Source organism: Haematobia irritans, chromosome 4 (genome assembly GCF_050003625.1).
Source record: "Haematobia irritans isolate KBUSLIRL chromosome 4, ASM5000362v1, whole genome shotgun sequence".
Lineage (NCBI taxonomy): Eukaryota > Metazoa > Arthropoda > Insecta > Diptera > Muscidae > Haematobia > Haematobia irritans.
The window spans coordinates 191,729,309-191,752,712 of record NC_134400.1 but is presented as its reverse complement, the minus strand read 5'-3'; the positions used below and the strand labels follow the sequence as shown (position 1 = coordinate 191,752,712).

General features: G+C 34.2%; 1 protein-coding gene across 1 annotated transcript; it reads left to right on the top strand.

Moving 5' to 3' along the window:
* Window positions 1-5,339: 5,339 nt before the first annotated feature.
* Atac1 (Ada2a-containing complex component 1) lies at window positions 5,340-9,766 on the top strand. Its single transcript, XM_075307378.1, has 2 exons — window positions 5,340-5,691; window positions 8,865-9,766. The coding sequence occupies exons 1-2, from the start codon at window positions 5,419-5,421 to the stop codon at window positions 9,690-9,692; spliced, it is 1,101 nt and encodes a 366-aa protein (XP_075163493.1). The 5' UTR covers window positions 5,340-5,418; the 3' UTR covers window positions 9,693-9,766.
* Window positions 9,767-23,404: the final 13,638 nt, after the last annotated feature.

Here is a 23,404-nt window from a genome sequence, read left to right as displayed (position 1 = left end):
GTGTGGATGAATAGTATTTTATAAACTTTCACAATATTTGGTGTTTCAACGAGAGAACAAAGGAAAGAAAACAAATAAAAGCCAGATTAAACCAGTAAGGAAAGTCTAAAGTCGGGCGGGGCCGACTATATTATACCCTGCACCACTTTGTAGATCTAAATTTTCGATACCATATCACATCCGTCAAATGTGTTGGGGCTATATATAAAGGTTTGTCCCAAATACATACATTTAAATATCACTCGATCTGGACAGAATTTGATAGACTTCTACAAAATCTATAGACTCAAAATTTAAGTCGGCTAATGCACTAGGGTGGAACACAATGTTAGTAAAAAAATATGAGAAACATTTAAATCTGGAGCAATTTTAAGAAAACTTCGCAAAAGTTTATTTATGATTTATCGCTCGATATACATGTATTAGAAGTTTAGGAAAATTAGAGTCATTTTTACAACTTTTCGACTAAGCAGTGGCGATTCAACCCCTTGTGCAAAATTTCAACTAAATCGGAGTTAAAAATTGGCCTCTATGGTCATATGAGTGTAAATCGGGCGAAAGCTATATATGGGAGCTATATCTAAATCTGAACCGATTTCAACCACATTTGGCACGCATAGCTACAATGCTAATTCTACTCCCTGTGCAAAATTTCAACTAAATCCGAGCAAAAAATTGGCCTCTGTGGTCATATGAGTGTAAATCGGCCGAAAGCTATATATTGGAGCTATATCTAAATCTGAACCGATTTCAACCAAATTTGGCACGCATAGCAACAATGCTAATTCCACTCCCTGTGCAAAATTTCAACCAAATTGGGGTAAAACTCTCACTTTTGGGACCGTATTAGTCCATATCGGGCGAAAGATATATATGGGAGCTATATCTAAATCTGAACCGATTTCAATAAAATTTGGCACACCTGACTATAGTACTAATTGTTCTTCTTGTGCAAAATTTTAAGCAAATTAGGGTAAAACTCTGGCTTCTGGGGCCATATAAGTCCATATCGGACGAAATATATATATGGGAGCTATATCTACATCTGAACCGATTTCTTCCATTCTGAGCTAAAACACATACTTGTGCCAAATTTCAAGTCGATTGGACTAAAACTGCGACCTAGACTTTGATTACAAAAATGTGTTCACGGACAGACGGACATCGCTATATCGACTCAAGAGCCCACCCTGAGCATTTTTGCCTAAGACACCATGTGTCTATCTCGTCTCCTTCTGGGTGTTGCAAACATATGCACTAACTTATAATACCCTGTTCCACAGTGTGGAGCAGGGTATAAAAATATTTTTATTATAAATTAGTGCATATGTTTTGAACACCCAGAAGGAGACGAGATAGACACATGGTGTCTTTGGCAATAATGCTCAGGGTAGGTCCCTGAGTTGATATAACCATGTCCGTCTGTCCGTCCATCTGTCTGTGAACACATTTTTGTGATGAAAGTCTAGGTCGCAATTTAAGTCCACTCGCCTTCAAATTTGGCACATGTTCCTAATTTGGGTCAGAATAGAACCCTATTGATTTTGAAATAAATCGCTTCAGATTTAGATATGGCTCCCATATATAACTTTCACCCGATATGCACTAATATGGACCCAGCAGCCAGAGTTTTATACCGATTTGCACAAGGAGTACAATTGGTAGTATAGTCATGTGTGCCAAATTTGATTGAAATCGGTTCAGATTTAGATATAGCTTCCATATATATTTTTCGCCCGATATGGACTTATATGGCCCCAGAAGCCAGAGTGTTGGCCCAATTTGGTTGAAATTTTGCACTAGGTGTACAATTAGTAATATAGTCAGGTGTGCCAAATTTGATTGAAATCGGTTCAGATTTAGATATAGCTCCCATATATATCGTTCGCCCGATTTACACTCATATGACCACAGAGACCAATTTTTAACTCCGATTTAGTTGAAATTTTGCATAGGGAGTAGAATTAGTATTGTAGCAATGCGTGTCAAATTTGGTTTAAATCGGTTCAGATTTAGATATAGCTCCCATATATATGTTTTTCCGATTTTGTTGTAAAAATGACTCTAATTTTCCTAAACTTCTAATACATATATATCGAGCGATAAATCATAAATAAACTTTTGCGAAGTTTCCTTAAAATTGCTTCAGATTTAAATGTTTCCCAAATTTATACCCTGCGCCACACTGTGGAACAGGGTATTATAAGTTAGTGCATATGTTTGTAACACCCAGAAGGAGACGAGATAGACACATGGTGTCTTTGGCAATAACGCTCAGGCTGTGTCCCTGAGTCGATATAACCATGTCCGTCCGTTCGTCTGTCTGTGAATAGCTCCCATATATAGCTTTCCCCCGATTTACACTCTTATGACCACAGAGACCAATTTTTTGCTCCGATTTAGTTGAAATTTTGCACAGGGAGTAAAATTAGCATTGTAGCTATGCGTGCCAAATTTGGTTGAAATCGGTTCAGATTTAGATATATCCCCCATATATATCTTTCCCCCGATTTACACTCATATGACCACAGAGGCCAATTTTTAACTCCAATTTAGTTAAAATTTTGCACATTGAGTAGAGTTAGCATTGTAGCTATGCGTGCCAAATTTGGTTGAAATCGGTTCAGATTTAGATATATCTCCCATATATAGCTTTCGCCCGATTTACACTCATATGACCACAGAGGCCAATTTTTTGCTCCGATTTAGTTGAAATTTTGCACAGGGAGTAGAATTAGCATTGTAGCTATGCGTGCCAGATTTGGTTTAAATCGGTTCAGATTTAGATATAGCTCCCATATATATGTTTTTCTGATTTCGACAAAAATGGTTAAAATACCAACATTTTCCTTGTTAAATCGCCACTGCTTAGTCGAAAAGTTGTAAAAATGAGTCTAATTTTCCTAAACTTCTAATACATATATTTATAAGAAACCAAGGGATAGTGTCCCGTATTCTTCTAGTCCAATAAAGGTAATTTTATTTTATATTTTATCAAATAAACTATATAAATATCCAACGTACACATTTCAATGAGCACTACTAAATTACAATAGACTTAGCTGGTGCGCAAAAAAAACAATGCAAAGTTTGTAAATTCAACTGTTTCGTAAATTTGAATTAAATTGAAAATTTACATTCACAATTGACTATCACACAACACAGGGCGCACTACCATTATTAATAAGATTAGTCACCCTGTTACAAACATATAGTCACCCTGTTACAAACATATTTAACATATATATCATAGACCAAGAAAATCATAGACCAAGGAAGGTATAGACATCTCAAGTGAATTCACAGCGCTGTAGTTTGTCTGCACACCGTAGAGGGCTCTTTTTCGTCTGCAATTGAGTGATTTTTTAATTTGGCTTTAATTTGTTTTCTTTCCTTTGTTCTCTTGACGAAACACCAAATATTGGAAAAATATATAAAATGCTATACATCCACACCTTTTTTGTAATGCAAATTGACTGATTTGTACGGTAATTCTCGTTTTTCAAAAAGAAATTGAGTCACTTGACTGCGCAATTGAGCATAGACCAAGGAAGGTATAGACATCTCAAGTGAATTCACAGCGCTGTAGTTTGCCTGCACACCGTAGAGGGCTCTTTTTCGTCTGCAATTGAGTGATTTTTTAATTTGGCTTTAATTTGGTTTCTTTCCTTTGTTCTCTTGACGAAACACCAAATATTGGAAAAATATATAAAATGCTATACATCCACACCTTTTTTGTAATGCAAATTGACTGATTTGTACGGTAATTCTCGTTTTTCAAAAAGAAATTGAGTCACTTGACTGCGCAATTGAGTGGAATGACTGCGCACTGCAAATAAAGAAAACCATGGTGAATTATCAAGGTATGTCTCTATATTTTCTTGGTCTATGAAGAAAATATAGAGACATACCTTAATAATTCACCATGGTTTTGATTATTTGCAGTGCGCAGTCATTCCACTCAATTCATAGACCAATTAAATATAGAGACATACCTTGACAATTCACCATGGTTTTCTTTATTTGCAGTGCGCAGTCATTCCACTCAATTGCGCAGTCAAGTGACTCAATTTCTTTTTGAAAAACGAGAATTGCCGTACAAATCAGTCAATTTGCATTACAAAAAAGGTGTGGATGTATAGCATTTTATATATTTTTCCAATATTTGGTGTTTCGTCAAGAGAACAAAGGAAAGAAACCAAATTAAAGCCAAATTAAAAAATCACTCAATTGCATACGAAAAAGAGCCCTCTACGGTGTGCAGGCAAACTACAGCGCTGTGAATTCACTTGAGATGTCTATACCTTCCTTGGTCTATGCTCAATTGCGCAGTCAAGTGACTCAATTTATTTTTGGAAAACGAGAATAACCGTATAAATTAGTCAATTTGCATTACAAAAAAGGTGTGGATGAATAGTATTTTATAAACTTTCACAATATTTGGTGTTTCGTCAAGAGAACAAAGGAAAGAAAACAAATTAAAGCCAAATTAAAAAATCACTCAATTGCAGACGAAAAAGAGCCCTCTACGGTGTGCAGACAAACTACAGCGCTGTGAATTCACTTGAGATGTCTATACCTTCCTTGGTCTATGGTCATTATCATAGACCAAGAAAATATAGAGACATACCTTGATAATTCACCATGGTTTTCTTTATTTGCAGTGCGCAGTCATTCCACTCAATTGCGCAGTCAAGTGACTCAATTTCTTTTTGAAAAACGAGAATTACCGTACAAATCAGTCAATTTGCATTACAAAAAAGGTGTGGATGTATAGCATTTTATATATTTTTCCAATATTTGGTGTTTCGTCAAGAGAACAAAGGAAAGAAAACAAATTAAAGCCAAATTAAAAAATCACTCAATTGCAGACGAAAAAGAGCCCTCTACGGTGTGCAGACAAACTACAGCGCTGTGAATTCACTTGAGATGTCTATACCTTCCTTGGTCTATGGTCTATGGTCATTATCATAGACCAAGAAAATATAGAGACATACCTTGATAATTCACCATGGTTTTCTTTATTTGCAGTGCGCAGTCATTCCACTCAATTGCGCAGTCAAGTGACTCAATTTCTTTTTGAAAAACGAGAATTACCGTACAAATCAGTCAATTTGCATTACAAAAAAGGTGTGGATGTATAGAATTTGATATGCTTTTACAATATTTGGTGTTTCATCAAGAAAACAAAGGAAAGACAACAAATTAAAGCCAAATTAAAAAATCACTCAATTGCAGACGTAAAAGAGCCCTCTACGGTATGCAGACAAACTACAGCGCTGTGCATTCATTTGAGATGTCTATACATTCCTTGGTCTATGTCATTATTTGTTCACATATGTCTCACTATTGTGAATCACAGCAGAATTGTTTACTAACAAATTTAATCAATTCTTGGAGTAATTAAAACTAAAAACAATGGAAGACGAAACAAATAGCGATGCGGGTAGCTTAAATGAAGAGAATGTCTTCTATTTCGAAAGTGACCATTTAGCTTTACGTGGAAATCGAGACTATTCCAATTTGCTACGAACAATAGCAATATTGGAGAGTCAACGTGTGAGGGTACACCAACAATTGGAAGAACTTGCCTTGGCCAAAAAACGTTATATGGAAGATCCAGAAATGTTCCTTAGAAAATTACAAAATGGTGAACAAATAATTGCTCCGGATCATTTGACCATTGCGACGGTAGGTACATGTGAATGTCCATAGGCTTTGCCTAAAATGACCGATTCCATTAAGGATAGGTGTAGCAGCACTGTACAGGAATGGGGTTTTGAAAAATATGTTTTTTTTTTAATATAACAATACTAAGATAAATTCCAAGATATACCATATAAAAAGAATCTCAAAAAGCGATGACTGACCCTATGTTTGATGCCGGCAATAATTTCTTATGAAAGGGGATACCTTGCCTGTAGGAGGAAAGAAATATGGTATACCCGTAATTGGAAAAAGTTTTTGGCATTAAATGAATGCCATAACACATTGACAGACATTCCGAGGTCACTACCTTCGGAAATTTCTGGCAATTTTTAGATATCATATAATATTGCAGCAAGCGGCTCTCATAGCACCGGAGGAAAAATCCCTCCCAAGGATGACTAGTGACCCATCCAAAATCAGGCTAAGGCAACCGCCTCAATTCCAACATAAATTTGATAGCAGCGTAGCTAATAAAACCTCATACACATTACACATTCAAAATCTACTTTAACTAGATTTCAACTGTCAGTTGCCTTATAAAAATGGGATTTCAAATCCACTTTTAGTAGATTTCGAGCCTAATGTGAATGAGCTATAAAGTGTGTTAAGCCAAACCTATCCGAGTCGCTACCACAACAGCCTGGTCGTCTTCTATCATAGTCATAAAAACTGAAACACAAAAGAGAATGAACACAACAAACTGTTATTACAACAACATGGTCGAAAGAATACGTCGACTGCCCTTAGAATTGCAACAGGATGTCTCCGCCTGTAAACCTCTGGATCACCTTTATGAGGAGACCAAGATTATCCCAGTGCGTCGACACAATTACATGTTGTCAAAGCAGTTTGTTTGTCATCCATATCACCATCTTGTTGATAGGCAACCTCCACCCTGGAATGTAAGAGTTTATTTTCACCTTCTAGAGCGCGAGATCCAGCGTTATAAAAGAGTTCCCCTAGATCAGGCAGCATACCAGACAGGTCTGAACAATATTCATGAGGATACTGTAGCTGAAGCGGTGAGAAGGGTAATCCTGTTCTCGGATTCCGACCACCGCCCATAGAACCGGAGGTGAGACAAACCCACGGCAGACCAAAGGTAGTTTTGGTCCAATTAAGATCAGACAAGTGAAGCTGTCTCATTTTCTACTTATCAGTAATTGACAGCAGCGTAGCTGACGTGTGTCACATCTCTAATCAATGACGACATGACACTCGTAATATTTTCGCTTGCCCAGAGAAGCCTACCCGTCTCACCACCAGAACACTCTGGACACACCCCATCCTTGTCGCAGAGTTCCTTGATCTGGATACTAATTGAACTACCAAAGCATATAACAAAATGTATGAAACTAAACACAATAAAAATAGTTACAACAAAAATATGGTCCGCCCTCGTTGTAGTCGGATCTACAGCCCCGGGCAGACACAGGGGTTTCAACCCTGTCCAAGGACTGCAAAGCCCCATTTGGAGTATGCCTATCTCCAACTCCAAAGGGCTACAACAACAGGGTAGCCACCGTAATCCTGTGCATAGGAACGTTCACCTTTTATATAGAAGGGAGCCACCGTGGTGCAATGGTTAGCATGCCCGCCTTGCATACACATGGTCGTGGGTTCGATTCCTGCTTCGACCGAACACCAAAACGTTTTTCAGCGGTGGATTATCCCACCTCAGTAATGCTGGTAACAATTCTGAGGGCTTCAAAGCTTATCTAAGTGGTTTCACGGCAATGTGGATCGCCGTTCGGACTCGGCTATAAAAAGGAGGTCTCTTGTCATTGAGCTTAACATGGAATCGGGCAGCACTCAGTGATAAGAGAGGAGTTCACCAATGTGGTATCACAACGGACTGAATAGTCTAAGTAAGCCTGATACATCGGGCTGCCACCTAACCTAACATAACCTTCTATATAGAAGGGACATGCGTTCAATACCAGTGCAGGCTAAAAAATCAAATAAAATTTCATTTGTACGCAGCAATGCTAGTAGCATTTCTAACTGTATCTAGAAATTCAGTAAGATTTCGATCAAGATCACGATTTCGAATCACAACACCAAGAGACTGGTATTCGTCTTCCAAGTCCTGGAGATATGAAAATGGGAGTTCGGTCACCTTGTATTTATGAACGAAAATTTACTTCTAAATATTCAAGTAGTAAAATTGGGTGGTAGACACGTTGCCAAAGTTTTTGGAATTCTACCAGAAATTGTAGATTTTTTATTGTTTGGTAGATTGGTAGAGTTTTTGATAATTCCACAGAGGTACTTCATAAATTTTTCATAAAAATAAACTTCTGACAAAATTTTCTATATAGAAATGAAATTTTGACAAAATGTTCTATAGAAATAAAATTTTGATAGTATTTTCCATAGAAATAAAAAAATTGACAAAATTTATTATATATAGACATAAAATTTTAACAAAATATTCGATAGAAATAAAATTGTGACAAAATTTTCTAAAACAATAAAATTTTGAGAAAATTTTCTATAGAAATAAAATTTTGAGAAAATTTTCTATAGAAATAAAATTTTCAGAAAATTTTCTATAGAAATAAAATTTTGAGAAAATTTTCTAAAACAATAAAATTTTGAGAAAATTTTCTATAGAAATAAAATTTTGAGGAAATTTTCTATAGATATAAAATTTTGACAGAATTTTCTATATAGAAATAAAATGTTGACAAAATTTTCTATATAAAAATAAAATTTTGACAAAATTTTCTGTAAGAACTAAATTTTCACAAAATTTTCTATAGGAATTAAATTTTCACAAAATTTTCTATCGAAATAAAATCTTCACAAAATTTCCTATAGAAATAAAATTTTGAACAAATTTTCTATATAGAAATACAATTTTGAAAAAAATGTCTATATAGAAATACAATTTTGGAAAAATTTTCTTTATAGAAATAAAATTTTGACAAAATTTCCTATAGAAATAAAATTTTGTTAAAAAAGATTAGACCGATTTCTCGAAAAATATCCCCACAAAAATCCACAAATTTGGGGATATTCCCCACCAAATCCCCAACTCAGATATTTCGTCCCCATTCACGAAACATATCCCCAATACTGGCAACACAGGTCACCATACCTGATCTAACATTCTCATAAAATTACAATTCTTTTTTCTTTTTCCCTTATAGTTACCTGAAATTGGTAGTAATTACGATGATACCGCAGCACCTGCCGATGTACAAATCAAACAAGAACCTTCATCCTCCTACATAGCTGGTGGCGATGTCATAAAAACTGAATTGCCCATAGTTAGGGGTCGTGTTATGGATGAATCAAAACCTGAAACCTACAATCAACTGTGGAGCATAGAAGAGCAAAAACGTCTAGAGGAATTACTTATTGAATATCCCGAGGAACGTGTGGAAATGCATAGATTTACTAAAATCGCTAAAGCTCTAGGCAATCGTACACCACAGCAAGTTTCAAGTAGGGTGCAAAAATATTTTCAAAAATTATACAGTGCCGGAATGCCTATACCAGGAAGAATACCCAAAAATCGTCGTGTGGGACAAGCAAAATCTAAACATTACTATAGACCCTCAACATTTTTTCCTTCGCATAATGTTCCTGTTCACATGTCCGATGATGATTTTCTTTTTGGGGATTTAAATTTGCCCTCAACAAGTTTAGCTAGCCAAGATAAAGTGGTTTGCAATACGACGGAACCTTTGAGCGAAGTAAAAGCTGAACCGCTTACACCAGAGATGAAGCAGCAGATGCTTAGTATATTGGAAACCGTAAAACAAGAAAAACTAGCTACACCAGAAGGCTATAATCCTGATCCTTTAGCAGCTAAGTGTGAGAGCTGTGATGAGGGTCCCGTATCACGTTCTGGTTGGCGTTGCAATACATGTTATTGCCCTTTGAATTTATGTGTAGATTGTTTAGTCTATCAACTGGTGGAGCGTCAATTTGATCACTATTCCCATGATGTTGTTGCTGAAATTAAATTATGATTAAGTGCCAATAGTTTTACGTCATAGTACATAGTTATGATAATAAAAAAGTTTTTTTTTGTATGGCGAAGAAATTTCAAGATTCAAGATATTTCCGAAAATATCAAGATTCAAGAAACCGAAGATTCTCACAAGAAATGTAAAATAGAGTAGACGAGCCAAGATTTGTCTTCGTAAGGTAAGCTTTTTTCTATATCTTTTTTTTTAATCAGTAGCTATTTGATTATTGATATTTGAAATTACAAAACTCTATATGGTTTGGTCCAAAGGAAAAAAGTAAATTTCCGACATTTTTTAAAATTTTGAAAAATCAATTTTTACACGTTTGTCTTTTCAACAATTTGGGAATTTAAAGTTTACGAAAATTTGGAAAATACGACTTTTCGCGTTTTCGCCTTTTTTTATTTTTTTTTTTTTAATTTGGAAACTTCGATTTTTTTTCATTTTTGGCCATGCTCCTATAAATATTACAAAAACTCATTCGATATGGCCAAAACAAGTGTTTCATATAGAAATTTAAATATTTTGAGAATTTTCATCGAAATTTTGATTTTTTGGGGATGGTCGCGAATTAATGTCCTTTTGGCTCTAGGACGCTTAGTTTAGGAGATATGGGCAAAAGAAGTTTTTCATATAAAAATTTAAATTTTTTTGGGATTTGGATGAAAATTTAAATTTTTTGGGGGTGGTCACGAATTAAAGCCCTTTTCGCTCTAGGACGCTTAGTTTAGGAGATATGGGCAAAAGAAGTTTTTCATATAAAAATTTCAATTTTTTTAGGATTTGGGTAAAAAATTAAATTTTTGAGGGGGGTCACGGATTAAAGCCCTTTTCGCTCTAGGACGCTTAGTTTAGAAGATATGGGCAAAAGAAGTTTTTCATACAAAAATTTCAATTTTTTGGGGTTTGGATGAAAATTTTCAATTTTTTGGGGGTGGTCACGAATTAAAGCCCTTTTCGCTCTAGGACGCTTAGTTTAGGAGATATGGGCAAAAGAAGTTTTTCATATAAAAATTTCAATTTTTTGGGGGTGGTCACGAATTAAAGCCCTTTTCGCTCTAGGACGCTTAGTTTAGGAGATATAGGCAAAAAAAGTTTTTCATATAAAAATTTCAATTTTTTTAGGATTTGGTAAAAAATTCAATTTTTGAGGGGGTTCACGGATTAAAGCCCTTTTCGCTCTAGGACGCTTAGTTTAGGAGATATGGGCAAAAGAAGTTTTTCATATAAAAATTTCAATTTTTTTGGGGTTTGGATGAAAATTTCAATTTTTTGGGGGTGGTCACGAATTAAAGCCCTTTTCGCTCTAGGACGCTTAGTTTAGGAGATATGGGCAAAAGAAGTTTTTCATATAAAAATTTCAATTTTTTTAGGATTTGGATGAAAATTTCAATTCTTGAGGGTGGTCACGGATTAAAGCCCTTTTCGCTCTAGGACGTTTAGTTTAGGAGATATGGGCAAAAGAAGTTTTTCATATAAATAAAAATTTCAATTTTTTTAGGATTTGGATGAAAATTTCAATTCTTGAGGGTGGTCACGGATTAAAGCCCTTTTCGTTTTAGGACGCTTAGTTTAGGAGATATGGGCAAAAGAAGTTTTTCATATAAAAATTTCAATTTTTTTGGGGTTTGGATGAAAATTTCAATTTTTTGGGGGTGATCACGAATTAAAGCCCTTTTCGCTCTAGGACGCTTAGTTTAGGAGATATGGGCAAAAGAAGTTTTTCATATAAAAATTTCAATTTTTTTAGGATTTGAAAGAAGCTTTTCATATAAAAATTTCAATTTTTTTAGAATTTGGGTAAAAATTCAATTTTTGAGGGTGGTCACGGATTAAAGCCCTTTTCGCTCTAGGACGCTTAGTTTAGGAGATATGGGCAAAAGAAGTTTTTCATATAAAAATTTCAATTTTTTTAGGATTTGGATGAAAATTTAAATTTTTGAGGATGGTCACGGATTAAAGCCCTTTTCGCTCTAGGACGCTTAGTTTAGGAGATATGGGCAAAATAAGTTTTTCATATAAAAATTTCAATTTTTTTAGGATTTGGATGAAAATTTCAATTTTTGAGGGTGGTCACGGATTAAAGCCCTTTTCGCTCTAGGACGCTTAGTTTAGGAGATATGGGCAAAAGAAGTTTTTCATATAAAAATTTAAATTTTTTGTGGTTTGGGTGGACTTTTCAATTTTTTGTGGGTGATCACGAATTAAAGCCCTTTTCGCTCTAGGACGCTTAGTTTAGGAGATATGGGCAAAAGAAGTTTTTCATATAAAAATTTCAATTTTTTTAGGATTTGGATGAAAATTTATATTTCTCAGGGTGGTCACGGATTAAAACCCTTTTCGTTTTAGGACGCTTAGTTTAGGAGATATGGGCAAAAGAAGTTTTTCATATAAAAATTTCAATTTTTTTGGGGTTTGGATGAAAATTTCAATTTTTTGGGGGTGATCACGAATTAAAGCCCTTTTCGCTCTAGGACGCTTAGTTTAGGAGATATGGGCAAAAGAAGTTTTTCATATAAAAATTTCAATTTTTTTAGGATTTGAAAGAAGCTTTTCATATAAAAATTTCAATTTTTTTAGAATTTGGGTAAAAAATTCAATTTTTGAGGGTGGTCACGGATTAAAGCCCTTTTCGCTCTAGGACGCTTAGTTTAGGAGATATGGGCAAAAGAAGTTTTTCATATAAAAATTTCAATTTTTTTAGGATTTGGATGAAAATTTAAATTTTTGAGGATGGTCACGGATTAAAGCCCTTTTCGCTCTAGGACGCTTAGTTTAGGAGATATGGGCAAAATAAGTTTTTCATATAAAAATTTCAATTTTTTTAGGATTTGGATGAAAATTTCAATTTTTGAGGGTGGTCACGGATTAAAGCCCTTTTCGCTCTAGGACGCTTAGTTTAGGAGATATGGGCAAAAGAAGTTTTTCATATAAAAATTTAAATTTTTTGTGGTTTGGGTGGACTTTTCAATTTTTTGTGGGTGATCACGAATTAAAGCCCTTTTCGCTCTAGGACGCTTAGTTTAGGAGAGGGTGGTCACGGATTAAAGCCCTTTTCGCTCTAGGACGCTTAGTTTAGGAGATATGGGCAAAAGAAGTTTTTCATATAAAAATTTAAATTTTTTTGGGGTTTGGATGAAAATTTCAATTTTTTGGGGGTGATCACGAATTAAAGCCCTTTTCGCTCTAGGACGCTTAGTTTAGGAGATATAGGCAAAAGAAGTTTTTCATATAAAAATTTCAATTTTTTTAGGATTTGGGTAAAAAATTCAATTTTTGAGGGTGGTCACGGACGCTTAGTTTAGGAGATATGGACAAAAGAAGTTTTTCATATAAAAATTTCACTTTTTTTAGGATTTGGATGAAAATTTCAATTTTTGAGGGTGGTCACGGATTAAAGCCCTTTTCGCTCTAGGACGCTTAGTTTAGGAGATATGGGCAAAAGAAGTTTTTCATATAAAAATTTCAATTTTTTTGGGGTTTGGATGAAAATTTTCAATTTTTTGGGGGTGGTCACGAATTAAAGCCCTTTTCGCTCTAGGACGCTTAGTTTAGGAGATATGGGCAAAAGAAGTTTTTCATATAAAAATTTCAATTTTTTGGGGGTGGTCACGAATTAAAGCCCTTTTCGCTCTAGGACGCTTAGTTTAGGAGATATAGGCAAAAGAAGTTTTTCATATAAAAATTTCAATTTTTTTAGGATTTGGGTAAAAAATTCAATTTTTGAGGGGGGTCACGGATTAAAGCCCTTTTCGCTCTAGGACGCTTAGTTTAGGAGATATGGGCAAAAGAAGTTTTTCATATAAAAATTTCAATTTTTTTGGGGTTTGGATGAAAATTTCAATTTTTTGGGGGTGGTCACGAATTAAAGCCCTTTTCGCTCTACGACGCATAGTTTAGGAGATATGGGCAAAAGAAGTTTTTCATATAAAAATTTCAATTTTTTGGGGTTTGGATGAAAATTTCAATTTTTTGGGGGTGATCACGAATTAAAGCCCTTTTCGCTCTAGGACGTTTAGTTTAGGAGATATGGGCAAAATAAGTTTTTCATATAAAAATTTAAATTTTTTTGGGGTTTGGATGAAAATTTCAATTTTTTGGGGGTGATCACGAATTAAAGCCCTTTTCGCTCTAGGACGCTTAGTTTAGGAGATATAGGCAAAAGAAGTTTTTCATATAAAAATTTCAATTTTTTTAGGATTTGGGTAAAAAATTCAATTTTTGAGGGTTGTCACGGATTAAAGCCCTTTTCGCTCTAGGACGCTTAGTTTAGGAGATATGGGCAAAATAAGTTTTTCATACAAATTTTTCAATTTTTTGGGGTTTGGATGAAAATTTTCAATTTTTTGGGGGTGGTCACGAATTAAAGCCCTTTTCGCTCTAGGGCGCTTAGTTTAGGAGATATGGGCAAAAGAAGTTTTTCATATAAAAATTTCAATTTTTTTAGGATTTGGGTAAAAAAATTCAATTTTTGAGGGGGGTCACGAATTAAAGCCCTTTTCGCTCTAGGACGCTTAGTTTAGGAGATATGGGCAAAATAAGTTTTTCATATAAAAATTTCAATTTTTTTGGGGTTTGGATGAAAATTTCAATTTTTTGGGGGTGGTCACGAATTAAAGCCCTTTTCGCTCTAGGACGCTTAGTTTAAGAGATATGGGCAAAAGAAGTTTTTCATATAAAAATTTCAATTTTTTTGGGGTTTGGATGAAAATTTCAATTTTTGGGGGTGGTCACGAATTAAAGCCCTTTTCGCTCTAGGACGCTTAGTTTAGGAGATATGGGCAAAAGAAGTTTTTCATATAAAAATTTCAATTTTTTGGGGGTGGTCACGAATTAAAGCACTTTTCGCTCTAGGACGCTTAGTTTAGGAGATATAGGCAAAAGAAGTTTTTCATATAAAAATTTCAATTTTTTTAGGATTTGGGTAAAAAATTCAATTTTTGAGGGTGGTCACGGACGCTTAGTTTAGGAGATATGGACAAAAGAAGTTTTTCATATAAAAATTTCACTTTTTTTAGGATTTGGATGAAAATTTCAATTTTTGAGGGTGGTCACAGATTAAAGCCCTTTTCGCTCTAGGACGCTTAGTTTAGGAGATATGGGCAAAAGAAGTTTTTCATATAAAAATTTCAATTTTTTGGGGGTGGTCACGAATTAAAGCCCTTTTCGCTCTAGGGCGCTTAGTTTAGGAGATATGGGCAAAAGAAGTTTTTCATATAAAAATTTCAATTTTTTTAGGATTTGGGTAAAAAATTCAATTTTTGAGGGTGGTCACGGATTAAAGCCCTTTTCGCTCTAGGACGCTTAGTTTAGGAGATATGGGCAAAAGAAGTTTTTCATATAAAAATTTCAATTTTTTTAGGATTTGGATGAAAATTTAAATTTTTGAGGATGGTCACGGATTAAAGCCCTTTTCGCTCTAGGACGCTTAGTTTAGGAGATATGGGCAAAAGAAGTTTTTCATATAAAAATTTCAATTTTTTTAGGATTTGGATGAAAATTTAAATTTTTGAGGGTGGACACGGATTAAAGCCCTTTTCGCTCTAGGACGCTTAGTTTAGGAGATATGGGCAAAATAAGTTGTTCATATAAAAATTTAAATTTTTTGTGGTTTGGGTGGACTTTTCAATTTTTTGTGGGTGATCACGAATTAAAGCCCTTTTCGCTCTAGGACGCTTAGTTTAGGAGATATGGGCAAAAGAAGTTTTTCATATAAAAATTTCAAGTTTTTTAGGATTTGGGTAAAAAATTCAATTTTTGAGGGTGGTCACGGATTAAAGCCCTTTTCGCTCTAGGACGCTTAGTTTAGGAGATATGGGCAAAAGAAGTTTTTCATAAAAAAATTTAAATTTTTTAGGATTTGGGTAAAAAATTCAATTTTTGAGGGTTGTCACGGATTAAAGCCCTTTTCGCTCTAGGACGCTTAGTTTAGGAGATATGGGCAAAATAAGTTTTTCATACAAATTTATCAATTTTTTGGGGTTTGGATGAAAATTTTCAATTTTTTGGGGGTGGTCACGAATTAAAGCCCTTTTCGCTCTAGGGCGCTTAGTTTAGGAGATATGGGCAAAAGAAGTTTTTCATATAAAAATTTCAATTTTTTTAGGATTTGGGTAAAAAAATTCAATTTTTGAGGGGGGTCACGAATTAAAGCCCTTTTCGCTCTAGGACGCTTAGTTTAGGAGATATGGGCAAAATAAGTTTTTCATATAAAAATTTCAATTTTTTTGGGGTTTGGATGAAAATTTCAATTTTTTGGGGGTGGTCACGAATTAAAGCCCTTTTCGCTCTAGGACGCTTAGTTTAGGAGATATGGGCAAAAGAAGTTTTTCATATAAAAATTTCAATTTTTTTGGGGTTTGGATGAAAATTTCGATTTTTGGGGGTGGTCACGAATTAAAGCCCTTTTCGCTCTAGGACGCTTAGTTTAGGAGATATGGGCAAAAGAAGTTTTTCATATAAAAATTTCAATTTTTTGGGGGTGGTCACGAATTAAAGCTCTTTTCGCTCTAGGACGCTTAGTTTAGGAGATATAGGCAAAAGAAGTTTTTCATATAAAAATTTCAATTTTTTTTAGGATTTGGGTAAAAAATTCAATTTTTTAGGGTGGTCACGGACGCTTAGTTTAGGAGATATGGACAAAAGAAGTTTTTCATATAAAAATTTCACTTTTTTTAGGATTTGGATGAAAATTTCAATTTTTGAGGGTGGTCACGGATTAAAGCCCTTTTCGCTCTAGGACGCTTAGTTTAGGAGATATGGGCAAAATAAGTTTTTCATATAAAAATTTCAATTTTTTTGGGGTTTGGATGAAAATTTCAATTTTTTGGGGGTGGTCACGAATTAAAGCCCTTTTCGCTCTAGGACGCTTAGTTTAAGAGATATGGGCAAAAGAAGTTTTTCATATAAAAATTTCAATTTTTTGGGGGTGGTCACGAATTAAAGCCCTTTTCGCTCTAGGGCGCTTAGTTTAGGAGATATGGGCAAAAGAAGTTTTTCATATAAAAATTTCAATTTTTTTAGGATTTGGGTAAAAAATTCAATTTTTGAGGGTGGTCACGGATTAAAGCCCTTTTCGCTCTAGGACGCTTAGTTTAGGAGATATGGGCAAAAGAAGTTTTTTATATAAAAATTTCAATTTTTTTAGGATTTGGATGAAAATTTAAATTTTTGAGGATGGTCACGGATTAAAGCCCTTTTCGCTCTAGGACGCTTAGTTTAGGAGATATGGGCAAAAGAAGTTTTTCATATAAAAATTTCAATTTTTTTAGGATTTGGATGAAAATTTCAATTTTTGAGGGTGGTCACGGATTAAAGCCCTTTTCGCTCTAGGACGTTTAGTTTAGGAGATATGGGCAAAATAAGTTTTTCATATAAAAATTTAAATTTTTTTGGGGTTTGGATGAAAATTTCAATTTTTTGGGGGTGATCACGAATTAAAGCCCTTTTCGCTCTAGGACGCTTAGTTTAGGAGATATAGGCAAAAGAAGTTTTTCATATAAAAATTTCAATTTTTTTAGGATTTGGGTAAAAAATTCAATTTTTGAGGGTTGTCACGGATTAAAGCCCTTTTCGCTCTAGGACGCTTAGTTTAGGAGATATGGGCAAAATAAGTTTTTCATACAAATTTTTCAATTTTTTGGGGTTTGGATGAAAATTTTCAATTTTTTGGGGGTGGTCACGAATTAAAGCCCTTTTCGCTCTAGGGCGCTTAGTTTAGGAGATATGGGCAAAAGAAGTTTTTCATATAAAAATTTCAATTTTTTTAGGATTTGGGTAAAAAAATTCAATTTTTGAGGGGGGTCACGAATTAAAGCCCTTTTCGCTCTAGGACGCTTAGTTTAGGAGATATGGGCAAAATAAGTTTTTCATATAAAAATTTCAATTTTTTTGGGGTTTGGATGAAAATTTCAATTTTTTGGGGGTGGTCACGAATTAAAGCCCTTTTCGCTCTAGGACGCTTAGTTTAAGAGATATGGGCAAAAGAAGTTTTTCATATAAAAATTTCAATTTTTTTGGGGTTTGGATGAAAATTTCAATTTTTGGGGGTGGTCACGAATTAAAGCCCTTTTCGCTCTAGGACGCTTAGTTTAGGAGATATGGGCAAAAGAAGTTTTTCATATAAAAATTTCAATTTTTTGGGGGTGGTCACGAATTAAAGCTCTTTTCGCTCTAGGACGCTTAGTTTAGGAGATATAGGCAAAAGAAGTTTTTCATATAAAAATTTCAATTTGTTTAGGATTTGGGTAAAAAATTCAATTTTTGAGGGTGGTCACGGACGCTTAGTTTAGGAGATATGGACAAAAGAAGTTTTTCATATAAAAATTTCACTTTTTTTAGGATTTGGATGAAAATTTCAATTTTTGAGGGTGGTCACGGATTAAAGCCCTTTTCGCTCTAGGACGCTTAGTTTAGGAGATATGGGCAAAAGAAGTTTTTCATATAAAAATTTCAATTTTTTGGGGGTGGTCACGAATTAAAGCCCTTTTCGCTCTAGGGCGCTTAGTTTAGGAGATATGGGCAAAAGAAGTTTTTCATATAAAAATTTCAATTTTTTTAGGATTTGGGTAAAAAATTCAATTTTTGAGGGTGGTCACGGATTAAAGCCCTTTTCGCTCTAGGACGCTTAGTTTAGGAGATATGGGCAAAAGAAGTTTTTCATATAAAAATTTCAATTTTTTTAGGATTTGGATGAAAATTTAAATTTTTGAGGATGGTCACGGATTAAAGCCCTTTTCGCTCTAGGACGCTTAGTTTAGGAGATATGGGCAAAAGAAGTTTTTCATATAAAAATTTCAATTTTTTTAGGATTTGGATGAAAATTTCAATTTTTGAGGGTGGTCACGGATTAAAGCCCTTTTCGCTCTAGGACGTTTAGTTTAGGAGATATGGGCAAAATAAGTTTTTCATACAAATTTTTCAATTTTTTGGGGTTTGGATGAAAATTTCAATTTTTTGGGGTTGATCACGAATTAAAGCCCTTTTCGCTCTAGGACGCTTAGTTTAGGAGATATAGGCAAAAGAAGTTTTTCATATAAAAATTTCAATTTTTTTAGGATTTGGGTAAAAAATTCAATTTTTGAGGGTTGTCACGGATTAAAGCCCTTTTCGCTCTAGGACGCTTAGTTTAGGAGATATGGGCAAAACAAGTTTTTCATACAAATTTTTCAATTTTTTGGGGTTTGGATGAAAATTTTCAATTTTTTGGGGGTGGTCACGAATTAAAGCCCTTTTCGCTCTAGGGCGCTTAGTTTAGGAGATATGGGCAAAAGAAGTTTTTCATATAAAAATTTCAATTTTTTGGGGGTGGTCACGAATTAAAGCCCTTTTCGCTCTAGGACGCTTAGTTTAGGAGATATGGGCAAAAGAAGTTTTTCATATAAAAATTTCAAGTTTTTTAGGATTTGGGTAAAAAATTCAATTTTTGAGGGTGGTCACGGATTAAAGCCCTTTTCGCTCTAGGACGCTTAGTTTAGGAGATATGGGCAAAAGAAGTTTTTCATAAAAAAATTTAAATTTTTTAGGATTTGGGTAAAAAATTCAATTTTTGAGGGTTGTCACGGATTAAAGCCCTTTTCGCTCTAGGACGCTTAGTTTAGGAGATATGGGCAAAATAAGTTTTTCATACAAATTTATCAATTTTTTGGGGTTTGGATGAAAATTTTCAATTTTTTGGGGGTGGTCACGAATTAAAGCCCTTTTCGCTCTAGGGCGCTTAGTTTAGGAGATATGGGCAAAAGAAGTTTTTCATATAAAAATTTCAATTTTTTTAGGATTTGGGTAAAAAATTCAATTTTTGAGGGTGGTCACGGATTAAAGCCCTTTTCGCTCTAGGACGCTTAGTTTAGGAGATATGGGCAAAAGAAGTTTTTTATATAAAAATTTCAATTTTTTTAGGATTTGGATGAAAATTTAAATTTTTGAGGATGGTCACGGATTAAAGCCCTTTTCGCTCTAGGACGCTTAGTTTAGGAGATATGGGCAAAAGAAGTTTTTCATATAAAAATTTCAATTTTTTTAGGATTTGGATGAAAATTTCAATTTTTGAGGGTGGTCACGGATTAAAGCCCTTTTCGCTCTAGGACGTTTAGTTTAGGAGATATGGGCAAAATAAGTTTTTCATATAAAAATTTAAATTTTTTTGGGGTTTGGATGAAAATTTCAATTTTTTGGGGGTGATCACGAATTAAAGCCCTTTTCGCTCTAGGACGCTTAGTTTAGGAGATATAGGCAAAAGAAGTTTTTCATATAAAAATTTCAATTTTTTTAGGATTTGGGTAAAAAATTCAATTTTTGAGGGTTGTCACGGATTAAAGCCCTTTTCGCTCTAGGACGCTTAGTTTAGGAGATATGGGCAAAATAAGTATTTCATACAAATTTTTCAATTTTTTGGGGTTTGGATGAAAATTTTCAATTTTTTGGGGGTGGTCACGAATTAAAGCCCTTTTCGCTCTAGGGCGCTTAGTTTAGGAGATATGGGCAAAAGAAGTTTTTCATATAAAAATTTCAATTTTTTTAGGATTTGGGTAAAAAAATTCAATTTTTGAGGGGGGTCACGAATTAAAGCCCTTTTCGCTCTAGGACGCTTAGTTTAGGAGATATGGGCAAAATAAGTTTTTCATATAAAAATTTCAATTTTTTTGGGGTTTGGATGAAAATTTCAATTTTTTGGGGGTGGTCACGAATTAAAGCCCTTTTCGCTCTAGGACGCTTAGTTTAAGAGATATGGGCAAAAGAAGTTTTTCATATAAAAATTTCAATTTTTTTGGGGTTTGGATGAAAATTTCAATTTTTGGGGGTGGTCACGAATTAAAGCCCTTTTCGCTCTAGGACGCTTAGTTTAGGAGATATGGGCAAAAGAAGTTTTTCATATAAAAATTTCAATTTTTTGGGGGTGGTCACGAATTAAAGCTCTTTTCGCTCTAGGACGCTTAGTTTAGGAGATATAGGCAAAAGAAGTTTTTCATATAAAAATTTCAATTTGTTTAGGATTTGGGTAAAAAATTCAATTTTTGAGGGTGGTCACGGACGCTTAGTTTAGGAGATATGGACAAAAGAAGTTTTTCATATAAAAATTTCACTTTTTTTAGGATTTGGATGAAAATTTCAATTTTTGAGGGTGGTCACGGATTAAAGCCCTTTTCGCTCTAGGACGCTTAGTTTAGGAGATATGGGCAAAAGAAGTTTTTCATATAAAAATTTCAATTTTTTGGGGGTGGTCACGAATTAAAGCCCTTTTCGCTCTAGGGCGCTTAGTTTAGGAGATATGGGCAAAAGAAGTTTTTCATATAAAAATTTCAATTTTTTTAGGATTTGGGTAAAAATTTCAATTTTTGAGGGTGGTCACGGATTAAAGCCCTTTTCGCTCTAGGACGCTTAGTTTAGGAGATATGGGCAAAAGAAGTTTTTCATATAAAAATTTAAATTTTTTTGGGGTTTGGATGAAAATTTCAATTTTTTGGGGGTGATCACGAATTAAAGCCCTTTTCGCTCTAGGACGCTTAGTTTAGGAGATATAGGCAAAAGAAGTTTTTCATATAAAAATTTCAATTTTTTAGGATTTGGGTAAAAAATTCAATTTTTGAGGGTTGTCACGGATTAAAGCCCTTTTCGCTCTAGGACGCTTAGTTTAGGAGATATGGGCAAAAGAAGTTTTTCATATAAAAATTTCAATTTTTTTAGGATTTGGGTAAAAAATTCAATTTTTTGGGGGTGGTCACGAATTAAAGCCCTTTTCGCTCTAGGGCGCTTAGTTTAGGAGATATGGGCAAAAGAAGTTTTTCATATAAAAATTTCAATTTTTTTAGGATTTGGGTAAAAAATTCAATTTTTGAGGGTTGTCACGGATTAAAGCCCTTTTCGCTCTAGGACGCTTAGTTTAGGAGATATGGGCAAAACAAGTTTTTCATACAAATTTTTCAATTTTTTGGGGTTTGGATGAAAATTTTCAATTTTTTGGGGGTGGTCACGAATTAAAGCCCTTTTCGCTCTAGGGCGCTTAGTTTAGGAGATATGGGCAAAAGAAGTTTTTCATATAAAAATTTCAATTTTTTGGGGGTGGTCACGAATTAAAGCCCTTTTCGCTCTAGGACGCTTAGTTTAGGAGATATGGGCAAAAGAAGTTTTTCATATAAAAATTTCAAGTTTTTTAGGATTTGGGTAAAAAATTCAATTTTTGAGGGTGGTCACGGATTAAAGCCCTTTTCGCTCTAGGACGCTTAGTTTAGGAGATATGGGCAAAAGAAGTTTTTCATAAAAAAATTTAAATTTTTTAGGATTTGGGTAAAAAATTCAATTTTTGAGGGTTGTCACGGATTAAAGCCCTTTTCGCTCTAGGACGCTTAGTTTAGGAGATATGGGCAAAATAAGTTTTTCATACAAATTTATCAATTTTTTGGGGTTTGGATGAAAATTTTCAATTTTTTGGGGGTGGTCACGAATTAAAGCCCTTTTCGCTCTAGGGCGCTTAGTTTAGGAGATATGGGCAAAAGAAGTTTTTCATATAAAAATTTCAATTTTTTTAGGATTTGGGTAAAAAAATTCAATTTTTGAGGGGGGTCACGAATTAAAGCCCTTTTCGCTCTAGGACGCTTAGTTTAGGAGATATGGGCAAAATAAGTTTTTCATATAAAAATTTCAATTTTTTTGGGGTTTGGATGAAAATTTCAATTTTTTGGGGGTGGTCACGAATTAAAGCCCTTTTCGCTCTAGGACGCTTAGTTTAGGAGATATGGGCAAAAGAAGTTTTTCATATAAAAATTTCAATTTTTTTGGGGTTTGGATGAAAATTTCGATTTTTGGGGGTGGTCACGAATTAAAGCCCTTTTCGCTCTAGGACGCTTAGTTTAGGAGATATGGGCAAAAGAAGTTTTTCATATAAAAATTTCAATTTTTTGGGGGTGGTCACGAATTAAAGCTCTTTTCGCTCTAGGACGCTTAGTTTAGGAGATATAGGCAAAAGAAGTTTTTCATATAAAAATTTCAATTTTTTTTAGGATTTGGGTAAAAAATTCAATTTTTGAGGGTGGTCACGGATTAAAGCCCTTTTCGCTCTAGGACGCTTAGTTTAGGAGATATGGGCAAAATAAGTTTTTCATATAAAAATTTCAATTTTTTTGGGGTTTGGATGAAAATTTCAATTTTTTGGGGGTGGTCACGAATTAAAGCCCTTTTCGCTCTAGGACGCTTAGTTTAAGAGATATGGGCAAAAGAAGTTTTTCATATAAAAATTTCAATTTTTTGGGGGTGGTCACGAATTAAAGCCCTTTTCGCTCTAGGGCGCTTAGTTTAGGAGATATGGGCAAAAGAAGTTTTTCATATAAAAATTTCAATTTTTTTAGGATTTGGGTAAAAAATTCAATTTTTGAGGGTGGTCACGGATTAAAGCCCTTTTCGCTCTAGGACGCTTAGTTTAGGAGATATGGGCAAAAGAAGTTTTTCATATAAAAATTTCAATTTTTTTAGGATTTGGATGAAAATTTAAATTTTTGAGGATGGTCACGGATTAAAGCCCTTTTCGCTCTAGGACGCTTAGTTTAGGAGATATGGGCAAAAGAAGTTTTTCATATAAAAATTTCAATTTTTTTAGGATTTGGATGAAAATTTCAATTTTTGAGGGTGGTCACGGATTAAAGCCCTTTTCGCTCTAGGACGTTTAGTTTAGGAGATATGGGCAAAATAAGTTTTTCATATAAAAATTTAAATTTTTTTGG